The 16,442-nt window shown below is 53.4% G+C and overlaps 3 protein-coding genes across 5 annotated transcripts; 2 read left to right on the top strand and 1 right to left on the bottom strand.

The window, feature by feature from the left end:
* The first annotated feature begins 30 nt into the window (after positions 1 to 30).
* On the top strand, positions 31 to 7,222 carry LOC146427737 (kelch-like protein 31). Of its 3 annotated transcripts, none has more exons than XM_085080990.1 (3): positions 31 to 223; positions 3,069 to 4,271; positions 5,155 to 7,222. In XM_085080990.1, the coding sequence occupies exons 2-3, from the start codon at positions 3,091 to 3,093 to the stop codon at positions 5,894 to 5,896; spliced, it is 1,923 nt and encodes a 640-aa protein (XP_084937116.1). In that variant the 5' UTR covers positions 31 to 223; positions 3,069 to 3,090; the 3' UTR covers positions 5,897 to 7,222. The 3 variants fall into 3 exon arrangements, with proteins under 3 accessions (XP_084937116.1, XP_084937114.1, XP_084937115.1); XM_085080988.1 differs by lacking the exon at positions 31 to 223 and adding an exon at positions 894 to 1,050; XM_085080989.1 differs by lacking the exon at positions 31 to 223 and adding an exon at positions 894 to 1,050 and having other exon boundaries at positions 5,170 to 7,222.
* On the bottom strand, positions 6,248 to 9,164 carry RPL11 (ribosomal protein L11). Its single transcript, XM_085081007.1, has 6 exons — positions 9,036 to 9,164; positions 8,500 to 8,650; positions 8,061 to 8,167; positions 7,600 to 7,731; positions 7,111 to 7,221; positions 6,248 to 6,323 (listed from the first exon to the last, which is right to left on the bottom strand). The coding sequence occupies exons 1-6, from the start codon at positions 9,039 to 9,041 to the stop codon at positions 6,294 to 6,296; spliced, it is 537 nt and encodes a 178-aa protein (XP_084937133.1). The 5' UTR covers positions 9,042 to 9,164; the 3' UTR covers positions 6,248 to 6,293.
* A 3,087-nt stretch (positions 9,165 to 12,251) lies between these two features.
* PPT1 (palmitoyl-protein thioesterase 1) lies at positions 12,252 to 16,430 on the top strand. Its single transcript, XM_085081459.1, has 9 exons — positions 12,252 to 12,397; positions 12,650 to 12,759; positions 13,461 to 13,588; positions 13,865 to 13,935; positions 14,645 to 14,747; positions 14,825 to 14,915; positions 15,017 to 15,115; positions 15,313 to 15,384; positions 15,734 to 16,430. The coding sequence occupies exons 1-9, from the start codon at positions 12,298 to 12,300 to the stop codon at positions 15,854 to 15,856; spliced, it is 897 nt and encodes a 298-aa protein (XP_084937585.1). The 5' UTR covers positions 12,252 to 12,297; the 3' UTR covers positions 15,857 to 16,430.
* Positions 16,431 to 16,442: the final 12 nt, after the last annotated feature.

The following is a 16,442-nucleotide window of genomic DNA, read 5'->3' on the forward strand; positions in this document are numbered from 1 at the left end:
GAGCCTGGCAGCGGCGCCGGGCGGCGCCATGTTGCGTGCGGGCAGGGCGGTGCTGAGGGGAGCCATGGCTGCCCTCAGGGGTGCGGTGACAGCTCCGCCGGCAGGATGGGCTGGGACAGAATGCCGCAGGAGTTTGGATTGGAAGGGACCTCTGGAGATCGTCCAGTCCAACCCCCTGCCCAGGCAGGGTCACCTGGAGCGGGTGATACAGGAACGCACCCAGGTGGGTTTGGGATGTCCCCACAGAGGGAGACTCCAGGCCCTCTCTGGGCAGCAGTTCCAGAGCTCTGCCACCCTCATGGAAAGAAGTTCTTCCTCAAGTTGAGGCAGAATTTGTTGTGTTTTATTTTATGGCCATTCCTCCTCATCCTGTCACTGGGTGCAACTGGAAAGTCTGGCACTATCCTCTGACGCCCCTTGGGGATGTTTGTATGGATTAAATGGATGTTCCAATGTATGTTTGTATGGATTGACGGGATCCCCTCTCAGCCTTCCCTTCTCCAGACTGACCAGGCCCATCTCCCACAGTCTCTCCTCACCAGGGAGATGCTCCAGTACTTGAATCATCTTTGTTCCCTCCTTCAGTCCTGCTCCAGCAGCTCCTTGCTTTTCTTGTACCGAGGAGCCCAGAATTGGACACAGTTTTTCCTGAGGCAATGTTACTCCAGACCTATTCCTGTTGCCTCCTAATGGCTGCTTTTCTTGGCAGTGAGGATGTTCTTGCAGTGCTGTGTCTCAGCTGAGTCTGGACCTGAGTCCAGCCCTTTCCAGGTCAGAGTCTGGACTTGAGTCCAGCCCTTTCTAGATCATAGTTTGGACCTGACTCCAGCCCTTTCCGTGCCCCCTGGGACTAACCAAGAGTGGCTGACTTGACACCACCCCAAAAGCCTGCTGTAAATGTAGAAGTGATAAGAGCAGCCAGCTGGCTGGGAGGAGGGGAGAGGAGGGAGGAGGATGTTGCATGGGGAAAGTTGAGGGTCTCTGTGCCTCAACCTGCAAATCCTGGCACTGGGCAGAGCTTCCCCCTGGACTAACCTGTCTGAGAGCAAGGTAAGAGCAGACCCAGCCTGTGGGTGAGTCATGGAGAGCCAGGACACACCTGGCAGGATCTGCAGAGCCCTTGTGTGGGGCTGGGAACTGCTGAATAATGGAAACCATGGCATGGGGGAAAAGCCTTTGTTGCTTTCTAAAATGGGGCTGGAGGAATAATTAGCAGCAAAAGAGTGCTTGGAGCTGCAATGTCCAGGTAGTTTTCCAGACTGGCTGTGACTCAGGCTCTGACTGAACCCACCAGCAGGAAAAGGAGAGGGACTCTGTCTGGTTAGATGTTAAAGAAAATAAGCCTGACGCAACTTTCTGAAGACAGCATTACCCTGCTCTGCTGGTGGCTCAGCAATACAGTGCAGGGCTGAGATTAGCAGCACTGAAAGGATGTGAGGACAACGATTATCTTTTAAGAGAAATTTAAACGGCCAGGAAAAAAGCTTCCCTGGCTGTCTTCCCTCCATTCTGTCTGGGCCCTTTGAAATCTCCTCAAATCACTCCAGCTCCCTGAGTTAACCTAGCAGCCAGGATTAATTTGTATGAAAAATAGCCCTTTCAGGTCACTGCAGTGGCATTTCAATCAGGAGCAGCAATAATGTCCCATTTTAAGTTAAGTGCAGGTAAAAAGGTCGCTGTGCCCTCCCCAAGCCAGACTCTGGAATAACTCAAATCTTTGCTTCAAGCTGGGAGTCTGTCAAAGGTGCCCAGAGGGGACAGGCAGGATCCCAGGGACATCAATCCCAAACTTACCCTGTACTTAAGTGAAGTGTGCTGCAGTTGGAAGATCTGTTTAATCCCAGAACAACTTCCTTCTTGGCAGCAAGGATGCTCTGGCAGTGCTGTGTCTCAGGGAGAGGCAGCTCTGAGGGATCTGGAGAGAAGACCTGGAAAAATACTTCATTTTCCTGGGAAATTTAAAAAATACTTAACCTGTATCTTCATTTCATTTCAAATCCAGCTGAAAAGCTGAACCTGCAATTTTTTTCTGAGGAGTGGATAGTCTGGATACAATGTATGTTCGAACACATCCAAGTGCTGTTGCTCTGAAAGGGCAAATCCCAGTCCCTTCTCCCTGTCCTGAACTGGTGTCAGAAACCATTTCACATCCAAACACAGGGGCAGAGCAGCATTTGGGTCCCAGCTGCAGGACCCACTCCAGGATGTGACACTGTGATAGATGAGCTCTCAGTGGTGTAAACTGGGGAAGCCCCGTGAAACACCACAATTCCAGGGATGGCTCAAGTGCCTGGGACTTTGCTCCTGAATCCCTGTGGCTTCTGAGTCATCCCTGCTCCCTCTGCTCTCCCTGGCACAGTGAGCTTGGCCATGCTGGCACTGCCACTTTCCCACACCAGATTTGAATCCTCTTGCCTAACAGGGACTTTTACTAAACTTTCCCCAAACTTTCCCCTTCTCCATGTTTTTACTGAAGCCTCCTAATGCCCCCCTTCTCTCCCGGTGCTAAATACGAGCCGATTACTCAGTTCCAAGAAACCTGATCTTTGTGGCCAAGTGCAATAAACAGCCCCAGACATGTGAGACAGAGCAGTAACAGCTATTTCTGGCCAGGTTGGTTCCCTCATCCATTGGCTGCTCCCAGTTCCCTCGGAGGAGGTGAGGTCACTGCTGAGTTTCAGATTGAAGGTTCTAATGGGATTTGGGAACATTCAAGAGCTGTGCCTGAGTCAGGTCAAACACACCCTGGTGTCACCCCAGACAGTGGGGCTGAGCATGGCCCCACACCCCAGGGACCAGTGAGTGCAGGGCAACCACCCAAAATCCTCCGTTCTTCATAAGGTGCTGGTGGGGTTGGGTTGAGAATTCTCTCCTGCAGTCCCCTCAAAGCCTTTCACACAGCTCAGAGGGGTGCAGGGCTTGGGGAGCAGTTCCTATCCTTCTCCAAACCTGACCCAGATGGTTTTTGATTCAGTGGGAGTTTTTCCTTTCCTTTACTGAATGTCTTAAGGAGCACAAGGACACCTGAACCCCCATTACAAGGCTTCTCACCTCTCTTTTCTTACCAGGTCCTGTTCCAATTCTGCCAAGATGGCCCCCAAAAAGAAAAAAAACCCTGTCAAGCTCAAGGTGGATAAGAAGGATGCATCCATTGCACCGGGGAGGGTGGAAGATGCTTTGCTGGACGAACACCTCCATCATGGAAATGGTTTGCACAACAGCAGCTTCCCCTGCACAGCCACCGAGGTTGAGGCACCAGAGCACGGAGCTGCCCTCCTGGAGGGGCTGAACCAGATGCGCCAGGAGCAGTTCCTCTGCGACCTCACCATCGCCACCAAAACCAAGTCCTTCGAGGTGCACAAACTCATCCTGGCCTCCTGCAGCGAGTACATCCATGGGCTGCTGCAGAGGGACCCTCGGCTGTGCCGGGTGGAGCTCCGTGATGTGTCCCCCCTGGGCCTGGCCGCTGTCATCACCTTCGCCTACGCGGGGACACTGAGCCTGTCCCTGTACACCATCGGCAGCACCATCGCCGCAGCCACACGGCTGCAGGTGCCAGCCCTGCTGGGGCTCTGCAGTGACTTCCTGGTGCAGGAGATGGCTGTGGAGAACTGTGTCTACATTGCCAACATCTCGTGTACCTACGGCCTCAGCCAGGTGAAGGATGCCACACGGAAATTCATCCGGGAGAACTTCATGGCCTTCTCCAAAACTGACCAGTTCCTGAAACTCCCCTTTGATCAGGTCAACGAGCTGCTGATGGATGATGGCCTGCAGATACCCAGCGAGGTTGCAGCCTTCCAGGCTGCTGTCAGGTGGCTGGAGTTTGACCCCAAACGGGTCCGGCATGCCGCCGACCTCCTGAGCAACATCCGCTTCGGCACAATCCCAGCTCCAGACCTGGTCAGCCACGTGCAACCTGTGCCACGCATGATGCAAGATCCTCAGTGCCACAAGCTCCTGGTGGATGCTATGAATTATCACCTGCTCCCCCACCAGCAGAACAGCCTTCAGTCCCGGAGAACCAGGATACGGGGAGGCCAGAGGGTGCTTGTCACAGTTGGGGGTCGTTTAGCACTGTCTGAGAAGGCTCTGAGCAGGGACATCAGCTACAGGGACGCAAAGGGAAAGTGGAACAAGCTGACAGAGATGCCAGCAAGAAGTTTTAACCAGTGTGTGGCGGTGATGGATGGATTTATCTATGTTGCGGGTGGTGAAGACCAAAATGATGCCAGGAACCAGGCCAAGCACGCTGTCAGCACCCTGAGCAGGTAAGGTGGGCCCCACAGACTCTGGGGAGGGTCAGAGCTGGGCTATGTCTGCCTGTGCCCCAACTGACCCCTTGGGATGGGGCAGATTTTACATCTGCAGGATTCCTGTTGCCCTTCAGGCTTTCTTGTCTCCATCTCCATTTCTCTCTTCATCATTTAATAAGGTTTGTTTCCTAAATCTCCATAAATTGCCACTGGATTTCCAAGGGATTACTATTCAAAAAAAGGGAGGTGTAACCATGGCAACCTAACATGCAGTATTTTGTTTACAACCTAAACCTGAACTTGCCAGTGGCTCTGCCCACAGCTTGGCCACCTGAGATTCCACAGGCAGCATCCTTGTCACTTCCTGAGGCCAGCCCTTCATCACCTGATCACCACCCCTCGGTTAGGAAACACCACTGGGCTCCTTCTCCTGCTGAGGGACTCAGTGGCAGGTCTCCTTCCTGTTTCTGGCATGTAGCTTTTCCACCTTTCCCAGCCTGGCCTTTAGTCCCTGCAGCATTGCTCTGGGGGACACAGCAGTTCCCTCTGCCATCTCGTGGGCACATAGGGAACTGGTGGCTTCTCACACACCTGACTTTGCCTGGCAGGATGGGTAGGGAAGTCCCTCTTCTACCTGCCAAGACCCAGCTGAGGGGACAGTGACAGTGTTCTGGGACACCTCAGAGCAGTAGCACTCAGCATTTCCAAGCTAGGCCGGAGGCTGTGGGGCAGGAGCAATGCTGGGCTGTCCACAGTGTCAGAGCAGCAGCAGCAGCCCCACCAGTCACAGGTAGGATTGAGTCCTGGAGAGACACAGAGGTACATCCAGAGCTCCTCCAAAGGCAGATGGCTGCCAGGCCTCCACAGCTCTGCTGCTTGTCCTGGACAGACAGCTCAGCCCTTCCTCCCCCAGGTACGACCCACGCTTCAACAGCTGGCTGCACCTGGCCAGCATGGAGCACAGGAGGTCCCACTTCAGCCTGAGTGCCTGTGATGGGCTCCTCTATGCTGTGGGAGGGCGCAACGCCCAGGGCCCCCTGGCCTCTGTCGAGTGCTACGTCCCTGCCACCAACAGCTGGTGTAGGAAGGCCAGCCTGGAGACGCCACGCTGCTGCCACGCCACCACCGTCATCCACGGCCAGCTGCTGGTCACCGGCGGCTACATCAGCCACGCCTACTCCCGCACCGTGTGCTCCTACGAGCCCAGCTCTGACAGCTGGAGGGAGCAGCCCAAGCTGGGCACACCCCGGGGCTGGCACTGTGCGGCCACTACAGCTGACCGTGCCTACGTGCTGGGGGGCAGCCAGCTGGGCCCCCACGGTGAGCGCGTGGATGTGCTGGCTGTGGAGTGCTACAGCCCCCTGACCGGGCAGTGGAGCTCCCTGGCACCTCTACCCACAGGGGTGAGCACGGCTGGAGTTGCTTTGCTGGAGGGACGCCTGTGCCTGGTGGGAGGCTGGAATGAGAGCAGGCAGAGGTATCAGAAGTGTGTGCAGTGCTACAACCCCGACCTCAACGAGTGGGCTGAGGATGAGGAGCTCCCCGAGGCCATCGTGGGTGTCTCGTGCTGCACCATCACACTCCCACGTTCCCTGAGCTCCAGGTCCAGCTCTGTGGCCTCAGCAGCAGGCAGCACTTAGAGGAGCTGAGTTCCACGTGGCTTCTGCTAGCAGCAAGGGAAGGACACCAAGCTGGGGAGTGCGGGGCAGCTGGATAAGGAGGCACGCTGATGCTCAGAGTCACTGCAAACTTTGGGAGCTAGGAAATTGTCCCCTGAGCTGCCTCCATCTCCATCTTCCAGCTTAAGCCAGGAATGCTCAAATGGGGCAGACACAGAAGCAGGACAGAAGAGCTTCTCTCCCCAGCCTGCAGCACTGGAGTGCACCGTGGATTGGAAAAAAATGGGGAAAAAAAAAATAAAGCCAAACCATAATAATGGAGGACAATGACCCTCACTCCCATCAGCTTCCCCACAAAACTCGCAAAACAAGTTTGGGGTTAGAAAAATTTATTTACTTTTCTGGTAACAGGAACTGCTTATTTACCAGGAAGGATGATGCCATCATACTGTGAGGAAAACAAAAAAGAACCAAGTGAGAAATCACCATCAGGTAAAGGTGCAGTGCTGCTGTGCAGAAAACTTACATTAAGCTCTGCTCAGCAGCCCCATTCTCCCACAGGGAGGTCTATCAGTCCCAAAATTTGGGCCCTGAAGGTAACTGTGCTACATTAAGCAAAACCAGGCAGGATGGGGAAAAAATGGAATTTGTCAAAAGCAGGCTGGAGCCTTCCCAGCACAGGGTATGACCCATGTGGGTCTAGGCAGAGTAAAGAGCCCCCAGATACTTCTCACCCCAGAAAAATTAGCAGCAGTCTCAACCTCTGAGATTTCCAACCCAGCTTCCAGCAGCTCCCTTTCATTATACAATTATTCATTACATGGACAGATAAGCCCAAGAATTTATTTGGGGATCTCTCCGTCCTCCAAATGTGGCAGCTGAGCCTGGAGCTTTGTCAGACCAACAAATCCTAACCCTGCCTCATCACTCATGATCCACGAATGTGTAGCTCCTCCAAAAACCGTGGGAGCTACTCACACAAGAGCTGGTAATTCCTTCCAGCTCTCCTGCCAAGAGAGAGTTCAGCACACCTAAAAAACCACAAACAGCACTCGAGCTGAAACATTTCTATTTAGCAGTAGCAGTTTCTACTGCTCTGGGACAGTAAAAATCTACCATTTAAGCACTCATCAAGATCTCCCCCTGCCCACTGATTGGCTCCAGCCCTTCCACGAGTCATTTTGCTAATCCTTGCTAGGAAATTCTCAGGATACAAAAATAAAGATGGACTGTACCTTTTGCTGGAACCAGCGCATGGCTTCCTCCTTCCCAATTCTGTGCTTGGCCCCGATGTTGCCAGTCCTGCGTTTCTTGTCAGCAATGCTGAAGCCTGGCCTGCCCAGCACCTGCAGGACGAGGCCAACAGCACTGCTTCATCCTGGCATTTACTGGTTTGCCTAAACTAAACAGTTTTCCAGGAGGGAAACCTGGAATTTCCATATCAGTTATGCCTTGTTGCTCTTTCCTTCCCCAAACCCAGCCCAGCCGTTTCAGTGTTATCCCAGGAGTCGCAGTCAGAGCAACAGGATTTGTTCCTGAAGAGGCTTTGTGAGATTTGTCATAAATCAGGGGTTTTATGGCAGCTCTGGGAATCTCAAATTAGAAGAATGTCAACAAAATCCAAGTCTATCTTCCAGCATTTGGCAGCAAGTCCATGGGAGCCAGCTCTTGTTCTGGGCTCCTTCTGGAGCTTTCCCATAAGCCCAGAAAACAGGAATACTCACCACATAGAAATCCAGGCCATAGATACCAATGCTGGGATCGTATTTAATCCCCAGATCGATGTGTTCCTGGATTCCAAAGCCAAAGTTCCCAGTGTCTGAGAAGTTGTTTTTTCTCAACTCATATTCTCGCACCTGAAACATTGGTTGTTGGTCAGCATTTTGTTCCTGGCTGGAAGCAGAGTAAGAACTCCTGCCCACTGCTACCAGACCCCCAGCTCACTCAGTCTTTATCTCTGAAATTCTGCTCCCCCAGCTTGTTCCTAAATCCCCTCAGAAAAGACACAACCCAGAAAGGATCAGCAGCTGCACAATTAGTTCTTTAATAAACAGTGTGAACACTTCATCCCGTGTATCTGACCTGCACCTAGATCAGGTGCAACATTTTGGAGCACCTACCCCTTCAGTCAGAATGGAAAAGTTTTGTTGTTTCACAAACCAAAGATCCAGCCCAAAATTCTCACCTTCAACCCCTTCTCCAGAATCTCCTCTGCTTTGGCCCCGCGAACCGTGCAGTGAACAGCGATTTTCTCGTTTCTCCTGATCCCAAAGGATCTCACCGTGTATCGCGCTGTGGGCAGCAACAGTTACACTCAGAGGACAGCCAGAGAATTCCCACCCGGGGGATTCAGAGCTTCTCACGCCCAAATAAATTCAAGGGAATTAATAAAAACCAAGGCAGCCCGACATTCTCTCTTTAGAGATGTTGGCCGAGCATGAGCCTGAATCTGGAGGCAGAACTGAAATGACACAAACGACTACCCCTAAATTTTTAAGTCCCCCAGTTGTCCAGCTGCTCTCCCGACACCGGCTCTGCCAAGAACCCCGTTCCCGGGGGCTGCGCTCGCACCGCGCCCACCGCAAAGGAAACAAAACCATCAGGGCTCCTCCGCAGCCCCTCACCTTTGGAGAAGACGGGGGTCTGCCCCGTGAGCTGCTCCAGCACCTTGGCGGCGCGGGTGAGCCGATCCCCGCTCTCCCCGACGCAAATGTTGAGGCAGAGCTTGCGGATGCGCAGCTCCCGCATTGGGTTCTCCTTCTCACCTTGGTCTTGCTGCGGAGAAACCACACCGAGGGTAAGCGGGGCTGTCCGCGACACAGCCCGCCGCTCGCCTCGACAGCCCCAGCACGGTGTGCGAGGGGTTCGGAGAAAGGCTCCCGCAGCCTGACACCGCGCCCCGCTCCCCTCCGCGGCCGAGCCCCGGCGCCGCGGCCCCTTCTCGAGCACTGCCGCCACCGGGCGGGTCGCGGCCTGTCACGGCAGCCTCTGCTCCGGAGCGCCCCACCGGCTCCTCCGCGCCCATCCCGCCCCCGCCGCTCTCCCGCAAGCCCTCCCCACTCCCGCCCGCACGGGCCACGCCCGGGCGAGCCTCGCCGAGCGCGGATGGCGGCGGATGGAGAGGGCCCAGCCCGATCCCGGCCCAAGCTCCGGCACTCACCGCCATGATGGAGGCGGGGAAGAGACGGGCTGGGCGCGGCCGCGGGGGCTTGTGGGAGGGCGAGGCGCGGCGGCGCCGCCTGGCGGGCGGAGGGCGGGAGTGCCGCGGTTCCCCCCTGTGTTAATTATTGCTAATAATTAAAAATAAAGTAAAATAATAATAGTAATGATAGCTAAATGAGAGAGGAAAAAACAAGTCAAACCGGGGATGCACAATGCAGCTGTGGCTGATGCCAGAGCCCCTCTGGCTGATGCCAACCACCCTCTGGCTGGTGCCAGATCCCCTTCGCGAGCCCAGATCAGCCCCAGTTTCTCTACTGGGAATGACTTTCCATGGGTGTGATATCCCTTTGGCCAGTTTAGGTCAGATGTCCTGGCTGCACTCCCTCACAGTTTCTTCTGCAAGCCTCCTCACTGGCAGAGCATGAGACAAAAAAATAGAAAAAGAAGAAATAAAAAAGTTCTTGACTTAGGATAGACATGATTCAAAACAAAGTTCATTCTTCCTTGGAGCAAGGATCAGAATGAAGTCAAGCTCAGATCCCTGGAGCACTTCCAGTTTAATACAGTTTCATGAATTGTCTGTTCTCACCCAAAATCAGATTTGGTGAGAGATGCTGCACCAGGTGTTGGAACTTCTCTCAGCAAGTGCAGTTATCAGAGCCTCTCACACCCTCACAGCCCCAAATTCCTTGAATCAGACCTGAGAACACAGTCCAGTTTCATTTCACTCTTTCAGGGAAGCGGTGGTGGGTTTCAAGAGCTCTCTCTGGGATCTGGATCCTCTTTTTGTACCATTTGGGAGGATTGCAGCCCATACGGTGCTGTGGTCAGGGGGGAGCAGATCTTCCCAGCTTCTCTGGAAAGGGGGCAGGCCAAATTCACACCCCTTTTGAAGTCCAAACTTCTCTTCAGTGGCCACATCCTCAGCTTAAAATCCCTTCTATGAGGCTCACACTCAGTAAGGATGGCACCAGCTCAAGGCTTTCCCTATTTATCCCCTTTCCTTGCCGCCCCAGAGCTGTTCTCAGGGCTGCCAGCCCGAGCTCTGTAATGCCATCAATTATTTTTTGCCCCAGTTGCTTCTAAGCAGGGATGAAGGATAAATGAATAATCAGCTTGTCTCATTAAGAAGAGAAAAAAAGTGTCAGGAGTCTCTGTGTGGAGGGTGTGAAAAGCCTCTGGTTAAAAAGTAACATTGCCACTTCATTATGGATTTACTTCATCTAAGAACAGCTTCGCTGGAAATAGCTGCAGGCTGGGCTGACTTCCAGCTTGCCAGCAATCCATGGATCCCGTTTGGGTTCTGTCCATGCTGCAGTGCTCCTTCCCATGGGCAGAGGCTGAGGGCACTGCAGCCATCACGGGGCCAAGGGGAGCACACTGGGATCAGGAGCTGGGCAGAGGGGACTGAAGGTGCTGCCTGTTCTCCTCCCAAATTTGTGGCTCTCGCTCTACAGCAGGGTCTTCCTTTGTCCAGTCCTGGATGGACTGTGTAGAAGATCAGGCCAAAGAGGTTGAGGGCTGCAGAGAGGAAGAAGGAATTGCTCCAGCTGCTCTGGGGATCCTGGAGGGGCAAGAACAGAGCTCAGTGGTGTCATCCTTCCCTTTATCTCCATGCAGTGACCACCCCACTGCTGCCACTTCATGGCATTAACTCATCCCCCCCTCTGCTCATGACTCCTGCCAGCAGCAGAAGAGCTTTGCTCAACTCCAGACATAGAGAATCAGAGAATCATGGAATGGTTTGTGTTGGAAGGGACTTGAAAGCTTTTCCAGTTCCACCCCTGCCATGGACAGGGACACCTTCCACTATCCCAGGCTGCTCCAAGCCCCATCCAAACTGGCCTTGGACACATCCAGGGATGGAGCAGCCACAGCTTCTCTGGGCACCCTGTGCCAGGGCCTCTCCACCCTCACAGGGAAGAATTGCCAGACCCCATCTTGTTGATGAGATATTTCCTACCTTGGCATTTCTGTGCTGAATTCAGGAAGCTTTCCTGCCTGGCACAGAGCTTCCCACTCATCCCACTCTTTCGACCCTTTCCCCGTCTCCAAATACATCCAGATGGGTCCCATGTGGAGCTCTTCCTGTGTTCTGAGTCATCCCTGTATCTCTAAAATAGTGCAGAGCTCTGTTTTGCCAGGTGCTACAACACATTTTCTTTGGGAGAGGGGGTGGGATTGGTGTCATTTTTGATTCAGTGCAAAGAAAGGAATCCATTGCTGAGAGCAGGTTTGGTTTTTTTCCAGGGACATGCTGTTGCTCTGCGGCTCCAAGTTACCTGGCTGATGAGAAGTCCAGCTGCAGTGGGAGCAATAATTCCTGCCACTATGCCAAAGGTATTTGTGATTCCCATCAGGAGCCCTGAGTATCTGGGGAGAGAGACAGCAAAGATTTCCTGAGTGAGGCAGGCAGGACACTGTCACAAAGAAGGAGAGGAGTGGGTGCTTCCAGTCCTTTTCCTCACTGCAGGAATACTGCCTGGAATGCTGGGCAACATTAGGATCTTCCCTGCAAGAGTGGGGGTGATTTCAAACCTTTATTTCACCCCTTAACTTACAATGCTAACAGCTGCAGGGGGAAAGGGGAGAGGAGCTGCAGAGGCTTTTTGAAGGAACAGGAATGATGCAGAGCCAGGGAGGGCACAGATGTCACACCACTTGCATCCGTGCAATATCCTGGTGGTTGATATTGATGCCTGCCCCTGTCATGCTGATTACTGCCATGGCCAGCATGAGAAGGATCACAGTGACGGTGGAACTGCAGCCAAGGTCAGGCACAGCCACCAGGAAGGCAGCTGGGAGCAGGATCTCTTGGGAGGAAATGAGAAAGTGCTTTATAAAGGGCCACACAAGTGTGTTGGAAAGGCTGGGTGGCAGATTAAGGCTTGTCCTTACCCAGTGCTGAGAAGAGCTTCCTGAGGGCTGAAATCAGGAAGGAAGGAGGAAATCAGGCAGCAGCCCAGCCAGGATGTGCCCCAGCCCATTCCCAAGGGATTGCAGGGCAGAGAGGATGCAGTGCCACGTGGACAACACGCAGGCAGGGGGTTGTGGATTTGCTGGCTCCATGTGCCGGGGCGGGGAGCGGGACCCAGCCCCGTGCTGGCACAGGATTTGGGATTTCTGGGTGGGATCGGGGAACGGCGGGGCTCGAACCCGCGCAAGGGAGGGAAATCCGGGCCACGCCCCCGGCATAGGCCACGCCCCCGATTCGACTCCGCCCCTCCCCTTGCCGGCGGCGGGTCATGTGACCGGCCAAGATGGCGGCGCTCAGGATGGCCGTGCTGCTGCTGGCGCTGCTGGGGCTCTGCCTGGGCCCCGCGGCCGCCGCCACCCCCCTGGTGATCTGGCACGGCATGGGTGAGCCGGGACCCTCCGCCAACAGCCCCGGGGGCGGCCGGGCTTGGCTGGGGGCCGAGCAGGTCCGAGGGACGCTCGCTCCGGTGTCCCCCTGCTCCGCAGCGCCGGTCTCCGCGAAGGCCGAGAGCTGCTGACTCTCCTCGGCCAGCAGCTCGCGGTGCCGTGGCAGAGGGAGCTCGGGGTGTGTTCGTGGAGGTGAGGTGAGGGCCTGGGCCGTGGCATGATGGTGCGTGCCGGTGTTCCCTCTCGCAGGAGACAGCTGCTGCAACCCGGTGAGCATGGGCTTCATCCAGAAACTAGTGGAGAAAAAAATACCAGGGATTTACGTCCTGTCCCTCAAGATTGGGAGCAACCTGATCCAGGTAAGTCGGGTGTCACTGCGTGCAGGGGGTGGGGCTGAGGTTAATGCAGTTCTTGGTAATGACAGGATTGCACAAGGATTCCTGCTGTGCTTTCCCTGCTAATTTTTCCTTCTCAGCGAGGTAAACAGCTTTGACAGGTAGAACCCGATAAAGTCCAGCTAATACCTGCAGAAAAACAAATCCCTGGAAAACAAATCCCTGATCTAAATTGGATTAATATGCAAATCCACTGATTAGCACACTCTAACCACTCCAGGTAATACGTGGGAGAGATGCTGTGCTGAAGCAGAGCTTTATCCCTGGCCATGCTTCTCGATTTGCTAACATTCATTTACTTTTGTGTAATAAATTACACACTTCTACACCTTCATGGGTTTTGACAGCTTTTTGTAGTCCTATGGAATTTATTTAAATAATTTCTCAGGACAATATCAGATTTGTATATATAAACAAAATCTGAAGAGATTCACGTGGTGAAGAAGTTTGGGGAAATGTTACTGTCCCACATGAAACAGTCTTTCCAACCAGAGCAGGAACAAGGATGTGATAAAGGGAAGTCCCAAAACTGGAATTTCAGTTCTGTCCCTGTGAAAGCTCAGGTCTTCTTTCAAAGCCACAAATGTCAGTGATGTTTGCAGAGTTTAAAATTACAGCAGCCATGGCAAAGGTACAAATGAATCCATCCTGATCTGATCCCTCAGGATATGGAGAACAGCTTCTTCATGAACGTGAACGACCAGGTGAGGGAGGTGTGCAGCCAGCTCGCCATGGACCCTCACCTCAAGGGAGGCTACAACGCCATGGGCTTCTCCCAGGGAGGCCAATTCCTGTAAGTCTGCACTCCTGCTCCAGCTCCAGCGATTCCTGCTGGGTTCAGGGCCTGATTTAAGACCCTTTAGAAGTGCTCAGCAGGCACAAACTGCTAAATTCCTAAAGGCAGGAGTGCTCCAAAGGAGGCAGGTTGTGTTTTCTGCAGCCCTGCTCTTCCAGGAAGGGTTAATTACCTCTCACATTACTTATTAATTACACAAGTGCCCAAGCCCACGCAGAACCTGCACCTGTGGCCTGGGCATGCTGTGCTCAGCTCCTTTATCTTCCCCCACAGGAGGGCTGTGGCCCAGAGGTGTCCTTCTCCTCCCATGCTCAACCTGATTTCCATCGGGGGACAGCACCAAGGTAGTGTCCCCTGCACCTGTCACACCTCCTGGGCACCTTTTGGGTCTCTTTCTTAAACTCTGATCACTTTCTTATTAATGAAATTGTCCCTTTGTTATTGTCTGGGTCTGGTGATCTGGTTGACCCAGTGTCTGCTGATTTCATTATCTTGATCTTGCTTAACTGGCAGTGAAAAGGGACCTTTGTATGTGGGTGGATTCACTCACTGTCTGGGTAGAATTCTTACACACCTTGGGAGCACTTGGGATTAGTTATTTTGTGAGAAATCTCTACAGATCAAAGCCTTTGTGAAACTGAACCTTCTGGGTCACGAGGGTGTTTTACAACCAGCCTCTGGAAGGGCAATGCCCCAAGGAAAGGGAGACATGAAATGGAATTTAACAGGGGTGTAGTTAAGAGTGGCTGGCAATGAATTTCAAACACTCTCCCCTGAGAAGTTCCATGGCTTCTTGAGTGTATTTCTTTGTAGTGGAGTGGGAAGATTTGTAGGGAGCCATCCTACAGGTGAGCTGGACAGCATCCAGCACTCCCCATCCATTATCTCTGCCACAGCTCCTGGGCCAGGAGGGCTGGCTAATGAGATTGCAGGGCCAAAGGCTGCCTGATTGCCTGGGTAATTCCTGCTGCTGCTCTGTAAGAGGTGGTTCTTGGGCAGCAGGAGGGATTGAGGGATTCCAGTTTGGCTCACTGAGCTGTCTCCCTGCCCCAGGGGTTTACGGCTTCCCACGCTGTCCCGGGGAGAGCTCCCACATCTGCGACTGGATCCGAAAAACCCTGGATCTGGGAGCCTACACCAAGTCTGTCCAGGAGCAGTGAGTACAACCCTCAGGCCAGGCTGTGGGAGCAGCTCTGGAATTCCAGGCTGATGCTTGGTTTCTCCCCTCTCCAGCTTGGTGCAAGCAGAGTATTGGCATGACCCGCTGAAGGAGGATGACTACAGGAAAAACAGCATCTTTTTGGCTGACATCAATCAGGAGAGGGTAAGGACAGTGAAGGTGAAGGGCAGGCTGGAGCAGGCAGTTTCCCTGAGCTGTCTCTGGCCTTTCCAATGACTTGGATTTGTTCTCTTGCTTCCATCCAGGGCATCAACGAGACCTACAAGAAAAACCTGATGGCTCTGAAAAAGTTTGTGATGGTGAAGTTCCTCAACGATACCATGGTGGACCCTCCAATCTCTGAGGTGAGGAAGGCAGGACAGGTTTTGGAGCTTCCTTGTTTCTGGTTTGTCCTTTGGTGGCAGAACTGGAGGTTGTTGAGGGGCAGGCTGGGCACAGACACAGGCCTGACACTGCACTGCCTCCAGCAGAAGCTGCTGGAAGCCTTCTTGGCTCCTGGGAGCCCTTCAGCAGCTGTTTCTTTGTTTTTTATCCTTGGCAGTGGTTTGGGTTTTACAAAAGTGGCCAAGCCAAGGAGACCATCCCACTGCAGGAGACCTCGCTGTACAAAGAGGTGAGTTCTGGAGGCTGGGAGCTTCTGCTGTGTCCACTCTTTGGTGTCCCTGAGGCTGCACAGCTCTGCTCTTGTCATTCCTGGGGCATTGCCTCCCCTTGCCAGCAGCTGTTTGTTTGGGAAGGCATTTCCCTCCAGCCATTCCTGGCACTGGTGAAATCCAGGGAATGACAGTGGTTCATGCCTGGCTCAGGATTCCCCTCAGCATCTGTTTCATGAGCTCTGCTCCCCTCAGCATCTGTTTCATGAGCTCTGCTCCTGTTTAAAGCCTTGCTGCAAGAGTCCCTTGAAATCCTTTTTCCCCTTCCACGAGGAGAGCAGAGGTGGAATGTCCCCCTTCTCTCTGCAGGATCGCCTGGGGCTGCAGGAGATGGACAAAGCAGGGAAGTTGGTGTTCCTGGGGGTGAAAGGGGACCACCTGCACTTCTCAGAAGAGTGGTTTGACAGCAGCATCCTCCCCTTCCTCCAGTGAAGCTCCTCTGAGAGCACTGGGGAGGGTTTTCCACTGTAACTAACACTGCTGCTACTGTGCAACAGCACTTGCTGCATCCAAGCCTGCGGGGATTTGGGGAAGGGGAACAAGAGGGGTTTAGCTCAGCAGGATTTGCCAGGATGTAATTGCATCCCCATCTGAGCTGAGCCTTGCACTGACTCTGACACACTCCAGCCTGCACAGAGCCTGGCAACTCCACCTGAGTTCTCAGAGCTGTGGCTGAGCTGCTCCCTGGGTGATGGCAAAAGGATCAGCTGTGCCAGAGGTTTGTTCTCCATCCCCTGTTCCTGCAGGACACACTGGCAGTATTAACCCAACTCACTAGTGCAGGGATTAGCAAGACTTTTGAGGTTTGTTGCAGGGGAATTATGTTGCAGCCTATCCTTCAAGATGGGGAAAAGGGCCAAATTTAGGGGTTTCTGGGGGAAAAAAAGAGGGTTTGGAATTCAGCAGAATTAACAGCTTGAACAGTTTTCAACTAATGGCTTGGTTTATGTTCTTTTGTACAACTGAAATCAATAAAGAACTTTCCATCTAATCAACTAAAAAAAAACCATTGGACAAC

This window comes from Lichenostomus cassidix, chromosome 23, assembly GCF_008360975.1.
Source record: "Lichenostomus cassidix isolate B80296 chromosome 23, HeHo_3.0, whole genome shotgun sequence".
Lineage (NCBI taxonomy): Eukaryota > Metazoa > Chordata > Aves > Passeriformes > Meliphagidae > Lichenostomus > Lichenostomus cassidix.